The sequence below is a fragment of the Rhipicephalus sanguineus genome, chromosome 1 (genome assembly GCF_013339695.2).
Source record: "Rhipicephalus sanguineus isolate Rsan-2018 chromosome 1, BIME_Rsan_1.4, whole genome shotgun sequence".
Taxonomy (NCBI): Eukaryota; Metazoa; Arthropoda; class Arachnida; order Ixodida; family Ixodidae; genus Rhipicephalus; species Rhipicephalus sanguineus.
This window is the reverse complement of record NC_051176.1, coordinates 193,941,807-193,969,043: the sequence shown is the minus strand read 5'-3', so window position 1 is coordinate 193,969,043 and position 27,237 is coordinate 193,941,807. Positions and strand designations below refer to the sequence as shown.

Genomic DNA, 27,237 nt, shown 5'->3' with positions numbered 1-27,237 from the left:
ACTGCTTGTTTATTCGTAAAACCGCATTCGGGCTGTTCATAAGTCCTATTTTATTTTATGCAGCGCAGGGACACAGTTTGCTAACGTTAAGCTCTTGGGTTACCAAAACCACCATCTAAAAATGAGGCACGTCGTGAAAGGGGGAAGGGGGAATTACGGATGAAGTTTGTTCTTTAACTTTCATTTAACGTGCATCTAACGTGCATTTAACGTGCTGCTCGACCACCTAAGGTTCTTTAGCGCTGACGCCGGGACCGGGAGTCTAAACTACGAACTCTTACTTTTTTACCGCTGCAATGCGTGATCACCTACAATACTGCTAATAGTATACTTCATTTTAGTTCATTTTGGCCTAGTGGTTACAGCAACGCTATAACCACTAGGCCACCATGAAGGGCCAATAGCTTGTTAAATTTTTTAATGCTTGTCTACGAACGCAGCCTGCATCATAGGGGAGGCTGCTAAGCTGCTTGATTATAAAACTATAAAGGAGTTCATATTTTATCGGTTTCTTTCGTTCCAAGAAATATTTGATCAACGTTCCTGATATTACATGGGGTTCAGATTACTATAAGAGCTATGCAATTTAGCAGAGTATTTTTCTTGCGTCGGTAGCCTTATGGACGCCAAATAATGAGTTCAATTTCGTAATCTATTGTTGATGAAACTTACATAATTCACAACGCTCGAGTGACTGAACAACCTTAGAAAAATACGACCGGGTAAACATATTGTGGCATCTTATAAAGGTGCCCTAAAAACAAAAGGAATATGAAAAAAAAAACGTTTAAGAAATCAGCAAATAATTCCGCGAAAAAGTATAGCGCGCGTGGGAGCGTCTTGTTTATCCGTTGGCGGTTTGACTCTGCACTCGTTGATCTCTGCACCCCGGGCGCTTTTGTCAGCGCACTCGTGAGGTGTCGGCAAAGGTTGCGTTGCTAGCCAAACAGGACAATGCAGACTATGCACAGAGCGGCGCTTGAGCCCTCGGTGTGAGCGCGCAAGGCGCCGATAAAGGCAGACCACAGCGGCGCTTCTTCAGAGTCCGTGCTGTACTAAGCGATCAGAAGCCACACTCCGGAACCATGAAACCGCTGGTGCTCCTGGGTACCGCGCTTTGCGCGGTGCTCTTGGCGAAGTTTGCCAACGCAGCTAAGCAACTCAAGTGAGACCCACTGCACCAATCCTGCATTTTTCTCGAAGTTCCTCGACAATTGTTGCCGTATACAGTGAGCTGCCGCACGTTGTTTTATAGTGCTGTCCTTTTAAGTGCGGAGCACTTTAGGGAACCAGGCTGTCGTATATGCTGTCGTCGTCTCATGTAGCTTCGCGTAACGCTGGCAAAACCACGTATAGCATAGCCATCTCTAGCATATTGAGCGCTCGCTCGCGCCAAGAAGTGTACTGCCGCTTGTTCTTCGAGCGCCTTGATGATGATATCAAGTGCGGAGCACTTTAGGGACCCGGGCTGTCGTATGCTGTTGTATGCTGTCGTCTCTTGGAGTAACGCAGGCAAAACCACGTATAAAAATAGAAAAAAAGAGGAAGCAAGCGAGAAATAGAAAGGGAGAGAGAAAGAAAGGGGAAAAATAGGACGAAAAATAGAAATAAATAGAAATAAAGAGAGAAAACACGACAGAAAGAACTGGAAAAGATGAAAAAGAAAGAAAGAGAGCAGGAAAGAAAGAGAAAGCCGAAGAGTAACAAAGAAGGCTGCCCAGCTCCGCACTTCCTTCAGGCTTGGCACCGCTAGAGCGAAGCTGCCTAAATTTTTTGCTTCTCATTTAACTAGAACGTCGCCAAACGTGCTTCGTTTGGTTAGCGTTCTCACCAATGTGAGCCCTTTTCAAAAATTTTGAAGTCACTACAAGCGCGAGTGGAGCAACCGGATGTGCTCTCGGGTACTACTAATTTACAATTTTAAACACTTCGCAGCGCAGGAATTCTAATTCACAATGTTTCTACAATTCTAATTTACAATGTTTACCTAACTGCAGGAACGAATTTCTTGACGATGTACATCACAATTTACGATTTTTTGCCGGTGAGCTCTAAGACTTACTCCTTCTCAGGATGATAGCGCTTTCGAGATATGCGCTCCCATCCTAAAGTGTGCCACCAGGTACAGTGACGTTTTGTCATGGTTCTGATGTAAGCATAAAGCAGTCTTTTTTTTTTATTGAATTCAACCTTACCTTAAGCTTCTCGGTGCATATTTGAGTACCGGTGCCTGTTGGACTATTTTTTAAAGCGTCTTAAGACTGCCTGGTATTTGCAGGATTCCCCTGATGTACGTTGGTCAAAACAATACGTACTTGGGGAGGTCGCCTGTGCCGGAACCTCTCAGTTGCGATGAAGCAGTAAGTAGCAACGTCACGAAACACATAATGTGTTCCCATGAGGGGATAAAGAGCTGCGTCACGATGCATGCCTTGAAGTGAGTATAGATGTTGTCGAATCATAGGACAGTCATGCTTAAGTTGTACGCGCGAGAATACCCCTTCCGACTTTCCTCCGTGACACGGCCTCGATCAGGTCCTGGAGAGCTTATTCCATTCGTAGATCTATTTTTATTCCGTAGATTTATTCCTTTTCCCATGCACGAATGAGGAAATATAATTATAGCTATTGCTTTCTATTTCTACATTTCTCTTTATTTCTTAATCGTTTCTGCTTTGTACGCTCATTTTCCATATTACGCCCTAATAACCTAGCACCTATGTTGGTGTGATGATTGTACGTACATCATCGCCAACCACAAGCGTATAACGGGGACCTAGAGATTTTAGAGTTGCGTGTCAGTCCTATATGCAAACATGTGCAGGTTAAGTTCTTTCCCTTTCTCGTCCTCTTTTTTATGCATTCAGTCAGTAAAGAAAGCATCTTATGTTTGAGGCACACAAAAATATACGACAATTTCGGATAAGTTTCGTTACGACCTCTTAGGCTTTGCGAACTTCAAAAAAACACGTGGTGTGTACACTAAGAACTACACTCATTTTGCTAAATCATATACATTAGTTCCGCGTAATGATTCGCGTTTATTTTCATTTACATACACGATACATGACTGGCTAGACAGTTAACCTCTTCAGGCCTGACTTTTTTTTTTACCTGAAGAAAAAAGTTGAAGCTTACCTAAAATTCTTTTATTAGTATTGTGCGGACGTGAAAAAAAAGGAAAGACAGTTTGCTGTCACATTGTGGAATTTGTGGCCTTTTCGCCAACAAGCGACAAGAGGCATCTACGCAAAAAAAAAAAAAATGATAAGGCAAGTACCTGCATACTCAAATAAATTTGCGCACCAATACCAGATCAGATAGGAAAAAATTCTCAATATCAACATGCTTGGTCTTCTGACTAACACGTGAATTCGTATTTACAAATATTGCCACGCGCGCTTCTTTTTGTATTTTTATGCAACCGGTCCGTTACACGTATAACCATTGCTTTGTGCAAACCGCGCCAGAATGTCTGGGAACCTTCCAGAGTATTTTAGGATCTTCTGATAAGCTTGAGCGCGCCACACGAACAGTGGAGTTGATTCTTGAAATAACCCGGTGACCAACTGATGGCACTGGAGCCTTCGATGCCGCAAGTATGAAATGCCGACGCGCTTGGCTGCTGATCAGTTTACTCGACGGCCGACGACTTTGCTCGCCGCTATCAGTGTACAGCGTGAATTGCTTGTATGCACTTTGACTTTTCTTTTGCCGGGCTCAAGTTCGCCCAAAGAGTTAGGTATTTCCCATGGTCTTGCTGCAGCCTTCGTCCCCGTCACACTACGTGACAATATGACTTATGCAGGGTGCCTCAGCTAGCTCTAGCCAGAGCTTAACCCTTATTGCACGAATTATTAAATCATGGGGAATTTTTTTTTGCTATGCAATCGTATTTTGCATCAAGGAACGCTTTCAGTAGATGGCAGAGACACACACATGGGACGACGCGAGGAAATGCACGTTGCTGACTATTGCATGCAATAGGTCACACAACTTTTTTTTTTGTTCAGCTTAATTGCTTAATTGGGCAAGATTAATTAACTAGCTCCTAAAGCAAGGAAGGTGGCTAAGAAAATTCCAATTAGAAAGTTGTCGACCGGTTAGCGAAACGTCCGATTAGAAAGTTCCTAACTTTCCATCTACTAAGTATTAGTGCTTGCTTACTGCGGTGCCCGGGAAATAAAAAGCAGTACCACGTGACAGGCCTGCTAGTGCGCCGCAGTTGCAGTGCTCCCTAACGTTCCGCGTATAAATGATATACTTCCCTTGCGAAGGTCCATAACAGCGATAATCAGACGCGGCCGTTATCTGTTGTGCTGCCGCAAGCAACAGGTGCGTCATCGCACGGCCGCCACCATCGTCGCTGTCCTGTCGCCTTTTAAGCGGCAGCACACATGGCCGAATGCTATGGTAATTTGCAGGCGGAACATTAGGGAGCACTGCAACTGCATTGCTCAGGCGCGCATGTCACGTGGTATTTTTTTTTTTATTTCGCGGGCATCTGCAGGAAGCAGAAAAACACCAACACTTAATTGATAGAAAGCTAGAAGCTGCCTATACGGACGTCTTAAAAACCGAATTACAACTTTCTAATTGCAATTTTCTGCCGAGCTTCCTTGCTTTAGAAGTTAGTAAATAATCTTGTCCAATTAAGCAATTAAGCTGAACACAAAATTGTGGGACGCTTAAGCTTCGCCTTTAAGAGCTCAACGCGATAGCGATATTCTGTTCCTACTGCGCAGTTCGAACACTACGAGGGTTTAACAGAATGCGCCCACTAAGGCGTGTGCCTTATGTAATGGGTAGCATGCTTTAAACCAGGAGCAATTATGCGCGAGAAACTTCTTCGAAGTTACGATGCACCCACTACGTGGTCTTAAGGGAATACGCGCACTAATGTGTGCGCCTTTTGTAATGGGTGGCTGTCTTTAAACCACGAAGTCGGTATGATATTGGCGTGGTGTGACGCCCTATGGCAATGTACACTTGTACCACGCAATATTACTGCGATATTACATCTCGTACTCTGACACCTGTATACAGGACGCGTATTTTTGGGTAGCATGAAAGTTACTTTCAGTGCAGCCCCAAGCAGAGGCGTGGCTGTGTGGTAGAACACCTGCTTGCCACGCAGACGGCCTGGGTTCGATTCTCATTCGGACCCAACATTTTTATTATTTATTTTATTTGCAGCTTTTTCGATTTTTCGGTCACGGACATGATGATGATTTTTCGCTCACAACCAACGGCCCCGACGCCGACAGCGCAATTTCTGCGATACGAGCTCTTTAACGCTATCGCGTTAATAAATAGCGTGACTTACTACATGCAGCAGTCAGCAACATGCATTTGGTCGCGTTATCATTAAGTGCGTCGGCATATTTTCAAACCCTGGCAAGAGTTAGCTGGGGCACCCTGTATACTGCCAATGTAAGCCGACGTATTGCCAAATAACATTTTTTTTTTTTAAATTTGGCTTTCTGATTCAGGTAACGATGAATTCACGTCAAAGTGATTCCTAACAGCGCGTTGATCTGAAAACGCTACATATACCATTCCTGGCATATAATTCACCGGCTATCGTTACGTCTTTATTTCTCCCAACTTAATATGGTATATCGGTGAGAATGAACAAAAAAAAAACATATCTTTTGTTATTATTCATAAGCTTAGCTCATCTGTCCGATGAACATGAAAGTGCATGAAGTCAAGCGATGTCTGCAGACAGCGTTTTATTTATGCAAACACTAGTGTCTTGTACTGTGGCTTTATGTTGTTGTGTTTACCAGACACCTAACAATATTGTATAATATTGCTGTTCTCGCGTTTTCGCACGATGTAGAAGTGCACTGTCGGCGTGTCGAGAATTCACATCACTCGGACAGAAAGGATTAAGGCTTTTAAGAATACGTAGGTTCATGCTACATGCATAAAATTCGGAAGATCCCATGCGTTATGGGAATCGGTTTCATGCGAAGCAGTCAGCGAGTACTTCTATGCTGCACTTTATGGCTTTGAGCCAAGCGTTACGAGGTGGATCGACGTGTTTTTGTAAGCGTAGTAGGCTGTGTGCACATCGCGGGCTTACCAGGCACGTCGACAACACTGGCGTTTAAAGGGTAACTTATGGTGCGACGTAACGTCAGCCCTCACGTTAGAGTACATACGTCAGTACTATCGAAACTATGTGCACTTTATGGTGCAATCATGTGAATATCACACGTAACTTTCGTTAATGTATTGCACCGGGATCGAGCAATGCTTCCATATAGCTTGCTGAATCATAGGAATACAAATGTAATGTTTATTAGACTGCTATAAGAGCGGAGCCAACACTAGAACCACAGACGTTAATCTGTTATGACGCCTGTATCGTAGGAGTACACATGTACTGTTTATTGCTTCCTTGTAAAATTAAATAGCCAGCACCACAAACACAATTGACGTTGCACCGACATCACGCCTGCATAGGCTGTTTTTCTAAACCAGTTTAGAGACCAGGCGTGGCTCTTTGGTAGAATACCTGATTGCCACGCAGAACGCTTGGTTTCGATTCCTGCTGGGATCCTAATTATTATTATTTCCATTCGTCGAGTCAACGCTGCCCATATCGGTTTTTCTTAACGCTCTGTTATTTAAATTACCAATGTCTGTTCTCGCCTTTCCTGAGTAGATATAAACTGTCAATCACCTGTGGCGCATACCCGTACACCGCGGCCAGTAGTAAACGGTTACGTGCCACACGTGTCTGGAGGTAAGGGTTTGACGACCTACCCGACATGGTCTTCACGTTATTTATGTCGTGACCCGACAGTCATATTCGGCAAATCCTCTTACCCTCCCATGCCAATTTTGGTCTACACCAAGTTAAGGAGGCGATCATGAGAGCCCCCAGACGTAGGGGGAGATAGATAGATAGATATAGATACGTAGATAGAACGCTCAAAGTGCCAAAGTTTCGCTAAGAAATGCTTTGCATTTAAAATTTTCTGTCGTTTCTAGAAACTGATGTACGAATAGAAATAGCAAACATCAGCCCCCCCCCCCCCCCCTTCTTCCTCATTTGCAACAGATGCGATACGTCGGCGTGGTAACCCTGGGCACACCACCGCAATCATTCAAGGTGCTGTTCGACACGGGCTCTTCAAACCTGTGGGTGCCATCGAGCAAATGCGTCGATTCGAACATCGGTTGCAGTAAGAGCTCGACTGTCCATCTGATACTTTCTTGCACGTTATAGTGACTTGCAACGACTGGCTGTTGTGTTATTGTGGAACTCAAAATACGAATGTCTTTACGAGATAGCCCGCTGCGGTTTCATGTTCCCAGTTGGTCCGTGAATAATCTAAGTTCAATTGGGTATTAGCGCCATGTTTCGATCATAAAGAAGTTAACCCAATCCGCGTTTAGTTACTCATTATACATGTACAGGCCTACAATTTCAGTCAGGTCGCGGGATCGAATCCCGGCCGCGGCGGCTGCATTTTTGATGAAGGCGAAAATGTTTGAGGCCCGTGTACTTAGATTTAGGTGCACGTCAAAGAATCCCAGGTGGTCGAAATTTCCGGAGCCCTCCACTTGGAGGGCTCCGGAAAGCGTTGTTGGGAGCTGCTTATTGGGTTTATACTATATTTTTGCAGGAAGTTCCGATGTAATCACTGATATATTAACGTCGTAATGAGAGATACACCAAAGAATACCACGTGCGCTATGACAATCCCCCAGTGAATGCGTTTTATTACGAATCGCGTATGAGGTCATCCCACTGATACGTTCTGTATGCCACTCCGATAACTGCACATGTTTTCAGTACGAATCATATGTTAATATATGAAAAATGCTTCAGAGTTGTAGCAAATATAACTTATATGCGGAATTATACGGAATTACTGAAATAGCACGCTGAATCTTTCATAAGGTATTAAATGAGCGACGGGGTCTTTGTTTTAGCGCATTGTTCAGCGCGTAATTTGCCAGCTCACGCGCTCGCTTTCGAACATGTATATACAGTAGATGCAGCGTTTTTTTTTTTCATTTCTTTTTCTCGCATGAAGAACCCGCGTTAGCGTTCATCTGCGTCACGGCTTTTTCGCTGCCTCACACTTTACGAACGAATCAGAAGAAATCAGCGGACGCATAGGCAATAAATTGAATTATAGACTGAGGCTACTACATTGTAAACCCTGTATACCTCAGACTTTAACTAAGGCTTCTACAGAAGGGGGCATACCTAAACTGCTTACTACGTCACGGGATTCACCCCAAAATTCAGACAAATGCACATGCACTATGCAATGACTTCGCGAACTGAAATCACACGTTCTGGCGGTGTCCCGCGTTAAGCGGTGATGAAAGCAACACTTCTTCACACTGGGATACGGTTCTGCGCACCCCCAACCTCGATGGACAGTTGTGGGCTGTAGAGGTGTGCACGGGCTCCGGGTAGCCCGAAAGCCCGAGCCCGACCCGGCCCGCGGGCCGGGCTCGGGCGGGCCGACGTGTTTTCACCTCGGGCCCGGGCCGGGCTAGGGCTACTTGGAGTTTTATCGGGCCGGGCTCGGGCTCGGCGCAAAGCCCGACTCAAGCCCGAAATATAGAGAGCGGGAATTGTTTTCCAGCACGCACACAGCGCCTTTTCCGCGACCACCCTTTACCGCTTTTCCTTTCCATTCCCTACTTTAAACAAAAAGAGAGCAGGTAAAGCACTGCCTCTGTTGCACTCCGACAAACAGAGAAGTAACACCACCTGAGCTAGTGACGGCGCCACGCGAATGTTCGCGTTAGATTTACGGCCAAATCCCATATGAGTGAAAATGCACGCGACAGCGACGAACGACCCGACGTAGATCGCCTTCGTGCAAGCTGACGCTTGCATGGGCATACCCCGTACACGTGATGGCTTTGGCGAGCGAGCTCCATTGTTGCTGGCATGAGGCCGTCTACTTGTATTTTGTAATCTGTGTAATAGAGACTGTTCGTCGTGTGTCGTTTGATCATATTTGATATGCTATATAAAATGCCAAATTACCAGAAAACGATGTTTTGTTTTCGCAGCGAACCTTCAAAAAGCCGGGCCGGGCCGGGCCGGGGATTGTGTTTTCTTACGTCGGGCCGGGCCGGGCGGGCTCGCAGCCCTTTGCCGTCGGGCTCGGGCGGGCCTTCGACAAAGTCAGCGGGCCCGGGCCGGGCTCGGGCTCCGAAATACGGCCCGTGCACAGCTCTAGTGGGCTGTCCAATGGGCCCGCGACGCGGAGGCTCGGCCTTTTTTAGGGTGTCTCGATGCGGACACATCGAGGCGCCCCAGCCTTTCTTACCTGACGTAGGAGCGGCCCGCTGCGCGCCCTAAAGCACAACAATAAAGTTTTTCATCCATCCATCCCACCTGTAACTGACAGACGTAGAGTGAACTTCAGGTTTGTGCGAGGAAATTTTATTGCGCCACAAAATTTTGTAATAGATGTCGGCCGCTGCCTACGTATACAGCCGACTAAACACCATAGGTGGGTATGGATGCTGTGATCGAGAACAAGGTGATTTTCTAACGAAGTATTCAGTCACTATAGTTTCGTTGCTTTCGTAACGGCGGGTGGGCTGGCGCATCGCTTTCAGGTTGAGTAGGTCGCGAGGACATCCAGTGACGACATTTGCAGGTAATGATGAGCGAGGGACAAGGTGAATTTGCGCAGAACTGGATACGTTTGAAAGGACAGACTGGCTTGAAAGGACAGTGATAACGCACTGGTGCGCTTTTAGACCATTTAGATTCGTATTCGCGATCTATGCAGTACAAAAACACTGCGGAAGTAGAAACGCATTATGCATACCGCCAAAGCACGATTTTAAAAATTGGAAGACAGTGAACGATAAAAAGCTTTATTTCAAGAATTATGGTGGCAGAAGTGTTTGTAAACATGCGCACGCTAGTTTGTGTGACGTAGTTTGAAAGCCACGCAACAGGCAGATTAAAAACGCAGGTGTGCTCAGTAGCGAAGATCGAACATGCAGGCGGAGGATACTTGAGCCATTACGGTTGTCTAAAGAGCAGGGACAGGACCTGGAAATTAAAGTGTTGAGAGATTGGTGACATCTGCTTGACCAACGAGCAACAACAAAACACAAAGCTCTGCTGCGATGAAGACGGACAGTACGAGAGTGGTGGCAAAGTAGGCGACAAAAAAGTGCCGTTTCTTTCCCTCGCTGTTCACGCTTTACGAATGACACCTGCAGTCATGAATGCCCCCCCCCCCCCTTTTTTTTTCTTTGCTGTAAAACGTTAATGTTCACAAGTAGACGGTACACCACAAACACCGTATGAAGTGTGCATGCAAGTACTTCAAGAGCATATATTCTGCACGCCACGTCACTTATATACTATATATGTAAAGATTTGCCATTCGGTAATGAAAGGTATGAGTTTGCAGATGACAGGCTATGACATCGTTAATAGCACACGTCCGACAAGGACAGATGAACAATAGAACTGGTAAGCGGGACATACCAGCTCACCATTTCCTGAATACAATGCCAGGCGCGACGGGCTCCTCTCAGCGGCTGCTGGAACCAACCTCAGATGAAGCGTTCGTTTCCTGGCCGTCGAGCTTGGGGATAGAAGCTGACGGGAGCACCAAGCTCTCGTTCGCTTCAGCGTCAGATGCAGAACGCTGCCGTACAGAGACGTCAGAGGTGGATGCTGACAGCTGCTCACTAAAGGTCGCGGACCGCACCCTCGTTGTTTCGGGTAGTTGCGTTGGATTCAGGGCTGGGGGTGGTGCCTGCGCTTCAGCGTCGGATGCAGAGCGCTGTCGTACAGGGACGTCGCTAGATGTGGATGCCGACAGCTGCTCACTAAAGGCCGCGGACCGCGCCCTCGTTGTTTCGGGTTGTTGCGGTGGCTCGGGGGCTGGTGGTGGCGCCTGCATTTCAGCGTCAGATGCAGAGCGCTGTCGTACAGGGACGTCGTCAGAGGTCGATGCCGACAGCTGCTCACTAAAGGCCGCAAACCGCACCCTCGTTGTTTCGGGTCGTTGAGGTGGTTCCGGGGCTGGTGGTGGCGCCTGCGCTTCAGCGTCAGATGCAGAGCGCTGTCGTACAGAGACGTCGTCAGAGGTGGATGCCGACAGCTGCTCACTAAAAGTCACGGGACCGCGCCCTCGTGTTTCGGGTCGTCGAGGTGGATCCTGGGCTGGAGGTGGCGCCTGCGCTTCCAGCGTCAGATGCAGAGCGCTGTCGTCAGAGACGTCGTCAGAGGTGGATGCCGACAGCTGCTCACTAAAAGTCACGGACCGCGCCCTCGTTGTTTCGGGTCGTCGAGGTGGATCCAGGGCTGGTGGTGGCGCCTGCGCTTCAGCGTCAGATGCAGAGCGCTGTCGTACAGAGACGTCGTCAGAGGTGGATGCCGACAGCTGCTCACTAAAAGTCACGGACCGCGCCCTCGTTGTTCCGGGTCGTCGAGGTGGATCCAAGGCTGGTGGTGGCGCCTGCGCTTCTGGCACAGGCGGTGGCTGATTAAGCACTGCTACGTTGGACGCAATGGATCGGTAGTCCGGCTCGGTGGCTGTGGCGTGTGAACGAGGTATAAGCCTCGACCGCTCGTCGACAGCCGACAACGAAGGCCTGCAGCACGAGCACAGACCGCCCATTGTGCTTTTCAGTTCTATGTGCTTCTATCGAAGACTTGTCCTCATAACTAGTAGATCCCTTGAGTCGGTGCTGCTGTCTTCACTCGTAAGCTGTCGTAGTTTCGCTGGAAGGTCTTGTGGTGCTTGAAAATATTAATACTCAGACTGCAGGTACGCGCTAGGAACTGCGGTGGCGTGTTATGCTAAGAGCACGGAATTGTCGCTCCTTTTTAAAATCTGCTGACAAATTTGGTGATTGGCCGATACACTTAAAGGTGCGTCACTGAACTGTTAACTCCCTCTTTCTTTCTTTTTGAAGTGTTGGTTCCGCACTACATGACCGTGCATAACGATAACAGCCTAGAGAGTCACCACGTCCCGTTTTTCGAAACGCCTTTTTGCATCAAATACAAATGCTGCAAAAAAGTTAGATGGAACAGTTAGTTAATAACAAATCACGTCACATACCACCGAAAAATGATTATCTAAGTTTATGCGTTTAGCATTTCAACACCAAGGACACACAAGCGCGCGCGCGCGCGCGCGCGCACACACACACACACACACACACACACACACACACACACACACACACACACACACACACACACACACACTGTAATGTGCACAGACACGCGAATTTATAGGGTCGTTGCACCGGCAAGATGGCACTACGACGATTTTACTTATCATGCTAAAATACTGTCCTCGGACACCACACTTCAACACGTAGAACGCTGCATCCGGCGCACGACACACTGTGTGGCTGATAAAGTACCGCATCCGGTCCTGCATAGGTGTTACGTGTTACTTCCTGTTTTCTTCAACGGTGGTGCCCTCACCGTAGTCCGACGGACGAGCGCGCCAAAGCGCAAAGTATTTTTTACAGCGAAGCTATGTATGACTCGTTGGGCGCATTTCTTCGTGTCCGGAGACAGGATTGCGAAGTGGAGGAGAAGGATTGCGGTTGCGCAATCGCACGCATTGCGTGCCTCGCTCGTCACCCTGCTCTGGCCGCTGAACGATGCGTGATGGTGAGCCGCTATCGCCTGCTCGGTCTCCCTGCGACAACTGTGAAGGACTTCCTTTTCCCCGCATGATCGAAGATACCAGCCCTGCGAGCGTTCTTCGAGTTTGCGGTTCCTGCACTTCGTGCTGCCGCCTGCGCTGACAAGACACTCTCTTGCCATGCTACTCTCTCCTATCTTTCTTCTGTTCTTCTTCCTATAATCTTTACTTCCACTTTTCGTTTCTTCTTTAGCGTCCTTTTTGCGTCTTCTTTTTTTTCCCCGCAAGGGGAGAAATTCGGCCTTGCTGGTAAGACATGAAGCGAGATTTAGCGCAAAGTACCACAAGGACGCGAAGGGAGGACACAGCCTTCTCGTCCTTGTGGTACGTTGGGCCAAGTATCGCTTCACTTCTTTCCCCAACTACTCCCTCTTTCTAGTCACCCTTCCACCAGTTCTCTGGGGGCGCACGGCGGATCGAGTTGCCGTGCTCTCACTGCGCTGCACGCCTGTCTGTAAATGGAGTAGTGTGCGCTGCACGATAAATATCATCCTGCTCAAATTCGATGCCGTTCTTTCTTGGAAACTGCAGACGGACTTTCTATCTTGTCGGACGACGGGCAGCTGCAAATTGGGGTAGATGAATTGCGGCTCTGAACAAGATACCGGCGCTGTGTCTCTCAGAGACATTGTGAGATACATCACTCCCCCTTCCCCTTTCCCCAGCACAGGGTAGCCAGCTGGTCTGAGAACTGGCTAACCTCCCTGTCTTTCCGTTTTTCTTCTCCTCCTCCTTTCAGGAACTCATCGAATGTACCGGAATAGTTTGTAAAAGGCTAGTGGAGAATAAGCGCCGTAAGCTCTTCTCTCACGCAAGGGGTGACGCATGCGTTCAAGCATCTGAACTTCAGTCAGACTAAGTAGATTGCGGGGATGTATGTGACATGAAGACTGAAGATGGAGTCTCATGATATTTGATGAAGCAGCGCACAAGAGGACAAATTCACGCACAGCATAAAATGACACAAACACAAGCGCTCGGTACAGCGCTTGTCCTTGTGTCATTTTATGTGTGCGTGAATTTTTCCTTTTGTGCGCTGCTTCATCAAATATCATGGCTCACCAACTAGCCCATCAGTACATATTAATGGAGTCTCAATCTTCACAGTGTACATCTCTACCAACACATCGAAAACGGACATCTAGTCACTCGCTCCTCTTGGGTGATTATGGATCACGTCAGGCCGATTATCATTGTCGGAGACTTCAATGTGGACATTTCAAATCCCGAGAAGAAATGGTTCGTCCAGTGTGTGATGGAAGAGCGGGGATGTTTCACCAGTCCAAGTCACCCAACCACTGTGCGGTTGTGCCACATCTCCTGCCCTCGTGCTACCATTCCTCCCGCGGGAAGATTGGTCAGTCGCCAGAGTTTCGGCGAACCCTTGTCTCCCCCCACAAACGCCATTGAGCTGCGGACCCGTGGGAAAAAGTCCTTCCTCGACCGTGCCATGCAAGCTTATGGCGAACGGTCAACATACCGCCTACGCAGGTGGCCTTCCTTACCGTGGGAAGCGATCTAGACCACGTCCCAATTGCCGTGGAAGGGGACGCGAGGCAGCGGACGAGAAGGTCGAGCTGGCAGGCTACAAAGAAAAGACACGACACACACAAGCGCTTCTGTGTGTCGTGTCTTTCCTTCGTGGGGCATCTTGTGTGTTTGCACTGCTACTTTTACCTCAGGAATATGTGCCAACTAGGCCCAAATGAAGCTTTATGGCAGGCTACGTACATCGATACTAGTTTAATGGCTATAAACTTATCGTTCTACAAAACGCTTGTCTCCTTGTTCAGCCTCTAAGCGGAAGTGCGACCTCGGCTACGTTGGCTCGTCAGCCTTGCGGCTCACTACGACACGCTAGCCTTGCGACTGGGAAAGTTCACAACAGTGATTGGAGAGGTGGGATACCACGACCTGTATCTCAAAGCTGTGCACCGGAGGTACGACCACGTACTTTCCAACAGTACACAGGTTAAAGTAGCAGTTAATAAACTCAGTGTGTACCACAGCGATTTTTGTGTGAGCAGCGCGCTCCTTTCGCAAAAGCGGCCGCTGCAGTGAGCGAAGTGAGCTTCGTGCTCTCAACGCAAACTTGCCGTAAGAGCACAAGACGTATACAAACCACCGCCATCAAGAGATAAGCGCGCGCACGAGCGACCACGTCCTGTAGAGGCGCGCACTCATCGCGACGCGTGGGGCGTCGATCTTTAAAGCGCGCTCTCCGAGCCCTTCGCGCCATGTCGCTAGTGATAATGCAAACACGCTGATGTACCACCGATCTCAGAGTACCGCCACTGGCAAATGGTGTATATAAATAGCTCGCCGTTAGCTCGGCGAAGAACGTGCTGTCTGTGGCCTAGCGTTTCGCGCCGCGCGCTGCTGAGCGATGGGTCGTAAGATCGACTCCCGGTGACGGAACTTTTTTCTTCTAGTTTTTTTTTCTTTGCCATCTCTTAGTCTCTATGTTTTACAACGTCATATTCGTGACGGAAATACGTCAGTGGAGCCGTGGTGGACCCCGGCATAAAACACGTTCGTGTTAATAATATCCCAGTTAACGCCTGCTGACTCCTCGAGTACCTCCGCTAGCCTATATACAGCTTCACACGACAGGGTCCCGCGTGTCGAGCGTTGCCAGGTTGTTTCCAGTGGCGGCCTGTAAGTCAGCTCTCACTTGAAGCTCTTGAATTTCCATAGCTCGGACGTTTAAACATTCTAAACTCGTTTGCAGCTTGCCTGATCCAGCCCCCTGAGTGATTAGTCAGGTAGCCCGTACACGAGGGAACTTTTTCAAGGATAGGTGCGTTGGATGTTTTGGAAGTGTCATTTGGCCGGCTTGCCTCTGTGTGAGCATCGAATGGGCACCGTTTAATCGTGGCTACACAACGATGCCGCGATGCTATCTGGCAGGTCGAGGGTTTCGCGTAATTCCTGTTAAACCGACCTGTAGTAACCAACTTTTCCGGGACGCTACTGTGGCCTGGTACATAACTGATTAATCTCAGTAAAGTAGTCACATCACGAGTATTGCCTGACTTTAACGCTGCCGCGTACTCCAGCCTTAAAGGGCGACGACCCAACTTGCTGGATAGCATAATCTTGGAGTCTTGGACCTAGTGCTCTATGCATAAATAAATAAGATAGATAAGTAACATATATATCTCGGTGCGTTAGTACACTTTTTCCTTTCATTCTTACTCGAGTAAATCGATAAATAAATACAGAAGTAAAGAGAATGGCAAACTTAGAATGTAGCTGAGCTAGTTGGTAGGTATTCATGTTAAGAAGACATGAAGTAGAAACGCGGACATGAGAGAAAAGTTGAGAGAGTGGACAGCTATCTCTCACGTCGACCACCCATACTCGCACTTGATTGATAGGTATGGCCTCTTACGTGGAAATGCGCAGATAAATATTTGTGTCTACCTTCGGTTCCACCGCTGTGTGATTTCTCAGTTGTTAGAGGCGTTTCTGGTGTCTTGACTACTCTCCCGTGTCCGTGTTTGCACGCCCTGCTTTTAAAAAAGGCTCCTAACAGCCTCTGAAAATACAAAAAAAAAAACAACGAGCGCGTTATTCTCTCTTGGCGTTTGTCTTTTGGTGCACTTCGTGATGCCAGAACAGTGATTCACGTGACATCATCAGGATACATACTCTCGACTGGTCCGTATACGAGAAATGCCAGTTATGAATTGTCTCCCATACTGCTTTGGTGTGCAGCCGCCCACTCGCTCTTGCTTCTCTCGCAAGACTATGGTGCGCGATTAACTGATTTCGCTCCATTTTGTGCGTTTGCGACCGCGCATGCAGAGATAACAGACTATGGCCGACAAGCGCGAAATCATAATAGGTTTAACGCTTAGTGCTGACATTGTACACGTGCTTTATGAAGAAATAAGTGGCGAGGAGATGTCCCCTGTAAGATGGGCATTGAAGGCGAGAACGAAACCAATGGAAAAGGCGCCGGATTTTATTATTCTTCCAACGGACTCACTCTTTACAGCGGAGACGATGCAGGTTTCCAGGAAAAAGACGAGCCCGCTTCGATGGTTTTCTTGTATATTTTTTATTGCGTTAGCAATTGCGTGGACATTCAGGACAGGTTTTCACCGTCGCCGTCATGTTCCGTATAAACTCTACATCGATAACATCGCTCCGCGCATTGTATACCCACGAGTGAAAGCTCGCGAGCATTGGCAAGGAACATGGCTAAAGCAGAGATGAAACAAGCTGTCCATCTCCGTCACACGGAATAACATCAACCCGCGTGCGAAGCCTGCCGTCTATTGCTCCTCAAGCAGAAGGAAACGCCCCGCCCGTCATTTGCTGGGCGAAGGAGCAGGAAGGAATGTCTGGGGAGAGGGACTGTGTAACTCGAGCAGCAACTGTGAACTTTGACTATAAGGGCGCGGTCGAGAGCGCTGGCACGCGCGCTGTTTCGGCAGACACCCCCCAACGAACGGCTCCTATACCTTCTACGCGCTGTGAGCGCTGTGATCTCACTGCTTCGCCCTCGGACCACTGATACGACAAACTGACCGAAAACCGCTTCCCTACCGGTAGCGGCCGTATTGCCATACACCAGCAATTTGTAGAGTTAAGTGAGACCAGAGCAAAAAGAGCTGCTAGCCCTCATTCATGTAACATTACGGCGTGTACTTATCGCATTCATTGCTTCGCCCCCCCCCCCCCCCCCACCCACCCTCGAGCCGCGCCGCCGCCGGTCCGATGAACCCCGCGCCGTTCACGCGCCGCCGCCGGAGGTGGAAACATCGGCGCATCGCCGCCGGTGATTTTGTGTCCGGCGCACATGTCTAATAAGAACTAAATGAAAACAAATAAAAACTATCTTTAACTTCCTTTTTTTACTCTCATTCCTAGCATTCTCAAACTTATGCAGTTCTAATTTGAGGTAACGCAAGGAGCAAACGAGCATCACCCAAGTGGTACACCAAAGGAAATTCGGTTTATTATGCAACCACAATATCCTGTTCGTACCCAAACATAATGGTTCCCGCTAGCTGAAAAAAAGAAACTCGGAAAGCAGCATGCTGCTCCAATATCCTACCGGTACGGCAGCGCAAGAAACTAAACAAACAAACAAACAAACAAACAAACAAACAAACAAAAACACGATTCTCTTCATGCATCGTGGGCGCGTCTACAACGGCCAGACATTTGGCATGGCACGTCTAGAAAAACTGCCAATTCATTGCCAGTCGTCGCCGTCGAGATAACGCTGACAAACAGCGCTCTCTTTTCTGCGCACCGAGGTGAAGCGACAGTCTCGGGGCGTGTGTACTGTTTCTTTTGATTCTCTTTTATTTAATGCCGCGTCACTGCATACGTCATGGCGGGACTTTTGAATTCTTTAAGGTCGATACGCCACGTGGTGTCGTTCACGCGAACTAGGCCGCTGGTGTCCAGAAAAGCTGCATATGGGGTTCATAACGGATGATGGCTGTATGGATGGCACTTTTCTGTTAGCTGATGATAGGGTGCCTTGATGCCAAGCCAAGGCAAGGTAAAAAAAGGGGATGTAGCGCACCCGTGTCGCTACCTGAATGGGGGAGTAAAGGAGGCAGGTACACCCAGTAGATATGCCTGTATAAATGATCGAATGACTGAGGGATTAAATGAATGAGTACATCCATTCAACGGCTGTTTAGGTAGCTGCGTGTCAAGTGCGTTGTTTCTCTGATTCACGCAGCCGGTAGAAGCAAGTACGACAAAGACGCATCATCTACGTACAAGAAAAATGGGCGGCGCTTCAAGATGACTTACGAATCCGGAATGGTGCGGGGAACGTTGAGCAGAGACGACCTGGGCGTGGCAGGAGTCTCCGTCAGGGGACAAATATTCGGCGAAATCACGCACACTACTGGAGACGTCTTTAAAGTGGTCACCTTCGACGGAATTTTTGGCCTCGGCTACCCGGACATCTCCGAGAAGGACGTGGTTCCGCCGTTCGACAACATGCTCAAGCAGGAACTCGTCACTGAGCCCCTGTTCTCAGTTTTTCTTGGCAGCACGCCCAGCCAACAGGATGGAGGTGAAATCCTTTTCGGCGGCGTCAACAGTGAGCGCTACACCGGAGACATCACCTATACGGACGTCACTAAAAAGGGATACTGGCAGTTCAGCATGGACAGGTATGTGATGGCAGCCCAGACGCAAAATTTCAATTATCTAGCTGCGTAGTTCAATGCTTACTTCCGCGATTCGCCAACATGTGACGGAAAGGGAAATCTTTAATTCGACGAAGAGGCTTCAAGAACTTTTTGCACCCACTCGGTTGTTCAGTGGTTCTTTTAATCTGCTGCTAAGCGCGAGGTCGTAACAATAAAAATCACAGGGTCCCTTATGAATTCACCTAAGACGACTCGAAGGCGAAAGCCAGCTTTTTTTTCTTCTCAGTCGATGTATTTTTTTATCTATTATGTATTGATTCTGCCCCTCCATTCGCCGAAAGCTATCCGCACCTATCGCCATTTCGCACTGCCCCGAGGATCGGGGGCACCTCACCTGGTTTAGCACTGCCTCCGCGATCGGCCCACCTTTGAACAAGCAATAATGTCATATGATGACGTCAGCATGTGACGTCACGTGATGTCATGATGTCGTCACAAATGTCATGATGTCATCACGACGTCATATATGACGCCACGACGGCGTCATATGGTGACGTCATCACGTGATGATATTTTGCATCACTCGTGTTGGCGCCGACGCCGCGGGATGAGGCATCTAAGGCTTTCGTCTTAATATCAGGCGATACACGTGCTAAAGCTACGATATAATATGAGGGACACATTAGAGGCAGACTCCGGATTAATTTGGCCACTCGGGGTTCTTTAACGCGCTCCTAAATCTAAGTGCACGGGCGTTCTTTCATTTCGCCGCTATCGAAATGCGGCCGCTGTGGCCGGGAATCGAACACGGGTCCTCGAGCTTAGTATAGTGCGACGCCTTACCTGCTAAGCTACCACGGCAGGCTTAGCCGGCTTTAGCCTAATCGTGCGAGAATATTTGTACAGCGATTTGCTACTGAGCAAAAACCGGCTCCCCTTTGTTGAAACGCGGTACGTGCTTGCGCAGATTGTTCCGAACGAATTGTGTGCAGTGCGTCGCCTGGCGCTCACGCCATGCAGTCTGCAGCGACACTTGCTCTAATGTTCAGACGCGCGCATTTGCCGGTGGAGTGTCTGATCAGCGAGTATTAATTGTTCTATTTGGTCGTGCCGGTGTCACTCCTGATGGTGCGGCGCGGGTGTGGTGGCTATTTTCTTAAGCCGAGGCGGTGATGGTGATGCTGCTTTAGTTATAGTGAAAGCTACGCGTGGCGCCTTTGGATTGCCGCCACACACGCTGCCGAGCAGAGAACTGAAGATGCTTATCGCGATAGGATTGTCTGCGGGAAGTATAGTAATCGCGCGTTTGTCGGTGATCGTCATAACGGCTCTGTGCATTGTAATCATCGGTTGGTCGGTCTTCACAATCGAAAATGCGGGATATATTTTGCTGCACAGTGTGCCGTAGGCCACGCGGTGAGTTCAGGGCAGTTAACGTTCGGGCAAGAAACGGCGATAGCCGTGCATTCTATTCTGTTTGCTCGACGGTACCCTCTTGTCGCCCGCCCACGTGCAACATTTCCACGCTAAGGTCACTTGCGAAAGATTTATTTCCTCTCGACCGCTGTTTGCCAATCTTCCAGAGGGGCATGGCGTGTGTATGCCATGCGCAGGGATTTCGTTAAACTGAAATGGCGGCCCAGTTTGTCTGTGCGAAATCGCAAAAAAAAAAAGAAAATAGATGGCTTTCGATGAAGCTAGGCTTACAAAATGCAGATACATCGTTACGTCGCAGATTTTTTCAAACCAGGGTTCGTTGTATCGTGGTTTATTGCATGGTATACTTATTCCGTATAGAAAATGTCGCAGATATAGAACTGTACCATAAGGCGCAAGGAGTGGAATTTATATGGAAGCTCTACTTCCGTAGCTTCCGCAGCGTTGCCTATACTGTATGAAACGGAGCATACGTGGCACAATAAAACTGCACTAGCATGAGTACGATACTTTTGTTCACTAGAGCACTTTACAAAAATGACTAACTGTTCATGGTCACTGACACAACTATGTGTACGCCAGTCTCCAGGTAGGAAGCAAGTCGATAGTGACCAGCCCCACCGAAGCGGTGGTTGACAGCGGTACCACGGTTATGGCAGGGCCGAAAGAAGAAATCGAACGCATCAACAAGTATCTCAGAGCTACTCCAGGTCCCCGAGGGACGGTGAGTGCGTCTCCATCTTTGTCCACTGTACAATGTGCTTGAAATAGCGAAGGTACACATGGAGGGGGGGGGGGGGAGGCTTTCCTCACACCTTTTCTGGCAGTTAGCACTGTATGCACACCTACATGTTCCCTAACACAATCCTGCATAAAACCAGCTTATATATCTTATAGTCACTAGAAAAAAAAAACACGTTTTCTATTGACTTCATAGCAGTAAGCAAAGGGAGGCACTGACCGTACTCACTCACTCACTCACTCACTCACTCACTCACTCACTCACTCACTCACTTGCATGCATGTTTTATTGTTGTTTCAAGGAGCCCTGCAACACTTTTTCAGCATGGTCAGAAAACGCTGCCGATCGGTATTCGGGGCTCCTAGAACACGCGAGCCAAACATTATAGCGCAGCATGCAGCCTGGAATTTACAGTTATTTCTGAAAATCAGCTTGGAATAGTTCCCTATTCTCTCAACAAATTGTGCCATAAACCCAAATGACCGCGCCATAAAGCCAAGGTCCCTGGTCATTGCCTGATTTGAGCATCATGAGCTGCATAGTTACCGCGGCCGCCGCAGGATGCCGCCACGTGCCCGCTCGCGATCACTCCGAAAGTAAGCCGCGCGTTCGGAGAAAAAACAAGAAAAGAAAGTGCTCAGGGTCATCACGTGCGCTGACGAACGAACGCATCTTCTTGACCCCTTGTCATCCCCCTCCCTCCGCAGCTTTGAGCGCGCTCGCTGGCACGAGAGGAGAGAGAGAGAGCGCTTGAAGCGCGCGACAAATCCCTGTAACTCGGCTCGTACCTGACGGATTCCAAAATTTTTGCGGCAGTCGATTCGCGAGGCAATAGGCTCATTTAATGAATCCATTCGACGATTACTTCGAAAAGTATTGCACCTCGTGTTCTTCTGCTAGCTTTTTGCTTTCAGAACATGTGCCGTACGGAGTAATGTAAGAAGTTAAAATGATTCTTCCCATTCCTTAGTTATGACGAATTTCACCTTCATAAAAGCCTTGCCTCTCAGGTTATACAATAAAGCGCTCCGGACAAGCGGCTGCTATCATTTGGGAAAATATTGGGGCTATATCGAAGAATTGAACTGCAAAATCGTGCATTCTATGCTTAAAATTTTTTTTGCGAGATTTTAATATTGTAGATAATTAGCGCGGTTTATCGTGTTAGGCAACTTATGTTGTAACGTCGTATTGTAGAGTGTACAAGTGAGTGTAAATGATCTTCAACGTAAGTGGATGCTATATTTCAAATTTTTTATGCTGTCAGATACGATAAGCTCTTCTGAGCATATCTTAACTGATTGTATGTGTTCCAACCTCTTTTCTCGTTTGGATTATTTGTTTACGAGTTTGCTTGAGCCGGTGAACATTTGCTGTGTGTTGTGTCTGTTCTATTTGTTCGTGCGTTCGAACGAAACCGAACTACATTGGTTATTTTTAGTTATCCTAAGAGAGAGTTCTACAGTTCTTAAAAAGAATTTGGGTAAAAATTTCGCGTCGCATACGCGAAGTTTGAAAGAAGAGAATTTTGAGGGCTCGATCGCTTCTTTGACACAGCCTTAAAGAAAACCAGCTGATAATGAAGCCACGGAATTGGTGGAGCATCGGGCGCGTTATCCGAGGGTTGCAAGGTCCGGTCCCCGCCAGCGGCAAGTTGTCTTTTCGTCCACTTTACTTTCTTCACATCTATATCACAATTATTATACTACATTTAAAACAGTGCGATGAACGTCGCCTATATCTTCCTTGGCTTCATTATCTGCTGGTTTTCATTAGGGATATAAAAAGTTTGTAATAACTGCTGAGTTTCGTTTCTTTCCCTGACCCTCCTCCACCGCCATTCCTCATCGGTGTTTGTGGAATCCGGTCACATCAATCACGCATAAAGAATTAAAAAGCACATTATTACACGCAATTAATAGTGCACGTTGCTTGGAGTCCAGGGGAACCAACGGCTCTAACTTTTAGTCCCTGACATATGCAGTTAGTTCATTAGAATTAGATAAATTTCAGAGTGTTTTTCTAACTGCCAAGATGCCAGTAAGGTAGTTGTAAGGAGTTGCAGCAGTTGCCGAAATACGATGTTTCCCGAATGTGCTCATAGCATCATTATCTATTCCAGAGCAGAGCGAAAGCCAGCGAAAAAAAATATTCCTTACAATTTCGTGCCTGTGCAGTTATCGCCTTTCAAGCACTGGCATTGCTCTGATGAGCAGCTTCACCCGCGTACCCGGACGAAACTGGAAGCGCGGGCCTAGTGTCGTTCGAAATAGCTTTAATGATCGGCCTTCAAGCTCTGGCACCGTTGTTGCTAACAGCATCTCCAAGCGGACCGTGGCTTTTTCCTTGAGCTGCCTTGTCGCGGGAGGAGAGGCAAGGGTTTTTTGTGAACGATTTACCTGAATCCAAAGTGGGAGTGTATAGGTGTGTGGGCGTGCGGCAGTCTTTAATGTATCTTGAATATCCAGACAAAGGTGAGTTTGCTTAATTCGCTTGTATGGCGCCTTAGTTTGATAGCTTGTCATACGCTTCTCACAGCGCATATGCGAAAACAAGTGTGTTATTAGCAAGCCACTCGCAAGTGGCACCATGGACAGCAATATGGGCAACACTTCCTGGTTTATATTTGAAGCATTAGCTCTAAATGTCATCAGCATAATAATGGGAAAGATAAATCTGCACTGATTTTTTTTCAGTACCGTGTAAAGTGCAAGAATATCCCTAATATGCCCAAGGCTGTCTTCACCATTGCTGGCAGGCAGTTTGAATTTGAAGCCAAAGACTATATTCGGCAGGTAAGTTTCCCTGTTGTTCTGTAAAGGCAATTAAGAAACAATACATAAGGGATGTCGGAACCAACCGCGATCAACACTGCGCAAGACGTACTATATGTACTATATCAGAGGCTTGCACGCAGAGGTGAACTTTATTTATTTATACATACTGCAGCCCATGTAGGGCTATTGCAGGAGTGGTATTGGTTTCATGTGCACAGCATTATAACAAAATGCTGGATTGGCAAACAAATCAGAACAGTGGTAAACAGCAAGTAAATATATAAATAAGGTGGCGGCATTTTGCGAGGTATCGACAAAAATATATCGAGCGGTATAGTTCCACCACTCTGTTGTCAGAGGGAAGAAGCAAAATTTCAAGATGTTAGTCCGCGCAGACATAGGTGTCTAGTTCATGGTAGCTCCGTGTTGATCATTCTTTGCTGAACTCCAAAACGGTCTTTGACAGTCCGCTGTTGTAATGTGTAATGTTAATGGATCACAGCGTATTGTTCTTAAAAACTCATTATTACGACATTGAGAAAGAGGAGTTAAGTCCAGTGAGACTAAAGCTGTGGAACAAAAAAAAATCGTGGCCGTAACAGTGAAAGATGAAACGAGCTGCCTTCCTTTGAACGGATTCGAAAAGATTAATTTCGCATTGCTTATAAGGACACCAGGCAGCGCAAGCATACTCCAATATCCTAGTCGTCAGCTCTTTATGCCAGCTGTTAACGAGAGACGCATGGTTTTCAGGATAACGTTGTAAAGCGTGGCCTGTCGAACCACCTCAGCCTAGGCCAGAACAGTGTCTGGGTCAATGGGGCGCAGAGGTCATCAGGCATGGTCGGACAACTATCTCAGGGGCATGGAAAAATGCTGCCTTTAAGGATAGCCAGATTTTTTCTGGCAGCAACATACTGAGTGCTGTCTGGGGCCTATGAAAGGTCGACTATGCACATCTTCTTGCATTGCACGGTGTATGCATTGTACAGCCGCGCTTCAGGAGTCTAGTCGGGCGCAGGCCTGAATGGAGACTTACGACTATGTGGAACGAGTATCTTGAGTGAAGGCCGTTAGAGGACTCTAGATGAGGCCATCACTTCTAGTGGACATTCTAGCAGTTCTGGTGTGAATAATGGGTTGTTACACTCTGGTAATTAGGAGGAATTAGTCTTATCACTGTGTTGAAAGTAGTATCTTTAAACATTGTCACTGAGGGCAACAGTACGAGGCATATGGGGTGGCCTTTACGGGGAACACTCTCAGAATTTTTTTTTTTTTTTGCTGTGTGAGGCCTTGCATAAAAGAAACTAACTATATCTCTCCTTAACAATGTTGACGTTCTTGTAAATAAGTCTCGAGGAAAGGGACGCTCCCACAGAGTAGGGAACGAGACCAGAAGACTTACATAAACTGGAAATTAAACAAACAAGAGCAATCATGTCACATTTGGTTCATGGTGGTCTCCAGTTCTGATCATGGTCATGACCAGAACTGCTGACCATGGTTATGGGAAGAGATCCAAAGCAAAAAAAATTTAATGATAAAAAAAGATGCATATGTGCTAAGTATTTTAAACTGTTGCTTACAGTTGCATTTTGCAATAATAATAATAATAATAATAATAATAATAATAATAATAATAATAATAATAACCCTGGTTTTAGTACGATATGATTATGAGGCGCTTTCCAAATAATCTTGGAGCATGTTGCATAAAGCCACTAAAGCTAGCGTAGTTTACTCAGACAACTAGTGTCTACCTCGAATAAATCTGGATCCCACCCGTGGACCTTCTCAGTGCATCTGTAGTATAGGTAATAATTTTTAGACAGGTAACGAAGTTCTGTCGCAATGAAGGAATAGGAAGGTGCATTGTAGGCCTCGCTCATATTGAGGACTTAATTTTTCTTGGGTAAGCTGAAACTATGACTATATACGTTCTAATTTAAAAATTTCTCTTTATAGGTCCAGTCCCCTGACAAGGTACGCTGTTACAGTGGCTTTGAGGAGTACGACGGAACCGTTTGGGTTCTGGGACAAGTGTTCATGCGTCATATTTACACCATTTTTGACCGGGGCAACAACCGTATTGGATTTGCACAGGTTGCCTAAGAACAACCTGCGCAGGCTGATGCTGTGACAAAAAGTGATAAAGAGAGAGCTTCTCCGAGTTCATGAGGCATAGGTTGCACAACAAGTGTCTCATTGCATCTGTTGCTTTAAACAACTGTGGCCATAGGCCTGAGACACGGAGGAAGAGGGTCGACTTCAAACTTGCATTCTTCGGGCTTTTTTCTGGTTCAGCAAGAAGCGATACTTCTTGCTGAGCCAGACAACAAAGCGAAGCTTCACGCGGACTGATTCCGGATGGAGGCCGGAGTTCGAGTGTAGGGTTTATTTGGTGGAGTCTCGCATGTGTTATGCTTGACCTGTTCCACTCCGCCAGACCGAGACTACGTGCCAGGTGACGAAGCTGTCTTGCAGCGTCTGTCCTTCGATGGAGGCGAAACGTTAGAGGCCCGTGCACTTAGATTTAGAACACTAGATGGTCAAAATTTCCTGAGCCCACCACTACGGCGTCCCTCATAATCATGCCGTGGTTTTGGGATTATTATTATATTGGCGTCTGTCCTTGAAAGAGGAATCGGAACGGCGTCCTCTTCTTGATGGAATGTATATGAGCCGCGTTGTCTGCGTGAACATTGGCACTGATCCTGCAATGACCAAGTAGCCACTGAAAATCAACCTCGTGGCCTTTTTCTTTGACGCAGTGGTGAAGCTGCACAATTTCGTACGTAAGCTGTTCGTGGCATCCGCGTCGAAGAGCTGACTGCATACACTGTAACGCCGGCTTCGAGTCGGAAAACACAGCCCATTTGCTAGGTCTCTCAGAATCGACGTAATCTAGGGCACTGCGCAGAGCCGTAGCTAATGCCGCCGCAGACGTAGTGACATGAGTCGCAGTGTTATTTCTCGTGCTATTATCACCACCGCACCGCCAGAACTGAACACCGTGGTCGAGCCAGTGATGTAGAGAGAGAGAGAGAGAGAGAGAGAGAGAGAGAGGGAGAGAGATAATAAAACGAGAGAAAGGCAGGGAGGTTAACCAGAATTGTAGCATCCGGTTTGCTACCCTACACTAAGGGGAGGGGGAAAGGGAAAGAAAGATGGAAAGGACAGCGGAGAGAAGAGCAGGCGCGCGATAAGAAAAGATATAAACAAAAGGAAGCTGCAGAGCGGGAATACTAAAGCCTATTCAATAGGCCACTAGCACGCAAAAATTTCAGTAAGGCCGTAAATGATTTTCGCTGTGCAGACAGTTCGGGTCGGCATTCCAGCACTGACTGTTCCGATAGGGGTCTGTCGTCAAGGCGGGCCAACACAGCAGCTAGCGACAGTCTGTGGGAGCTGTAGCGAGGTCAGCGACAAAGAACGTGGTCTATCGTTTCTTCGCTGTC

General features: G+C 47.5%; 1 protein-coding gene and 2 long non-coding RNA genes across 3 annotated transcripts; 2 read left to right on the top strand and 1 right to left on the bottom strand.

Moving 5' to 3' along the window:
• Nucleotides 1-1,042: 1,042 nt before the first annotated feature.
• LOC119404776 (lysosomal aspartic protease) lies at nt 1,043-25,966 on the top strand. The gene is made up of 7 exons (XM_037671440.2): nt 1,043-1,165; nt 2,279-2,360; nt 7,076-7,199; nt 18,400-18,841; nt 20,840-20,981; nt 23,696-23,794; nt 25,745-25,966. Exons 1-7 carry the CDS (start codon nt 1,086-1,088, stop codon nt 25,889-25,891), a joined length of 1,116 nt encoding a protein of 371 aa, XP_037527368.1. The 5' UTR covers nt 1,043-1,085; the 3' UTR covers nt 25,892-25,966.
• Nucleotides 9,871-10,848, bottom strand: LOC119404783 (uncharacterized). Its single transcript, XR_007417161.1, has 2 exons — nt 10,510-10,848; nt 9,871-10,057 (listed from the first exon to the last, which is right to left on the bottom strand). It is a non-coding gene; the product is annotated as an uncharacterized LOC119404783 (long non-coding RNA).
• On the top strand, nt 10,609-11,458 carry LOC125759560 (uncharacterized). The gene is made up of 3 exons (XR_007417158.1): nt 10,609-10,713; nt 10,996-11,109; nt 11,251-11,458. It is a non-coding gene; the product is annotated as an uncharacterized LOC125759560 (long non-coding RNA).
• Nucleotides 25,967-27,237: the final 1,271 nt, after the last annotated feature.

Coding starts and splice junctions, on each gene's coding strand:
- LOC119404776 (XM_037671440.2), top strand. CDS start 1,086: ATGAAACCGCTGGTGCTCCTGGGTACCGCGCTTTGCGCGGTGCTCTTG. Junction 1,166..2,278: donor AACGCAGCTAAGCAACTCAA/GTGAGACCCACT, acceptor TGGTATTTGCAG/GATTCCCCTGATGTACGTTG. Junction 18,842..20,839: donor TGGCAGTTCAGCATGGACAG/GTATGTGATGGC, acceptor TGTGTACGCCAG/TCTCCAGGTAGGAAGCAAGT.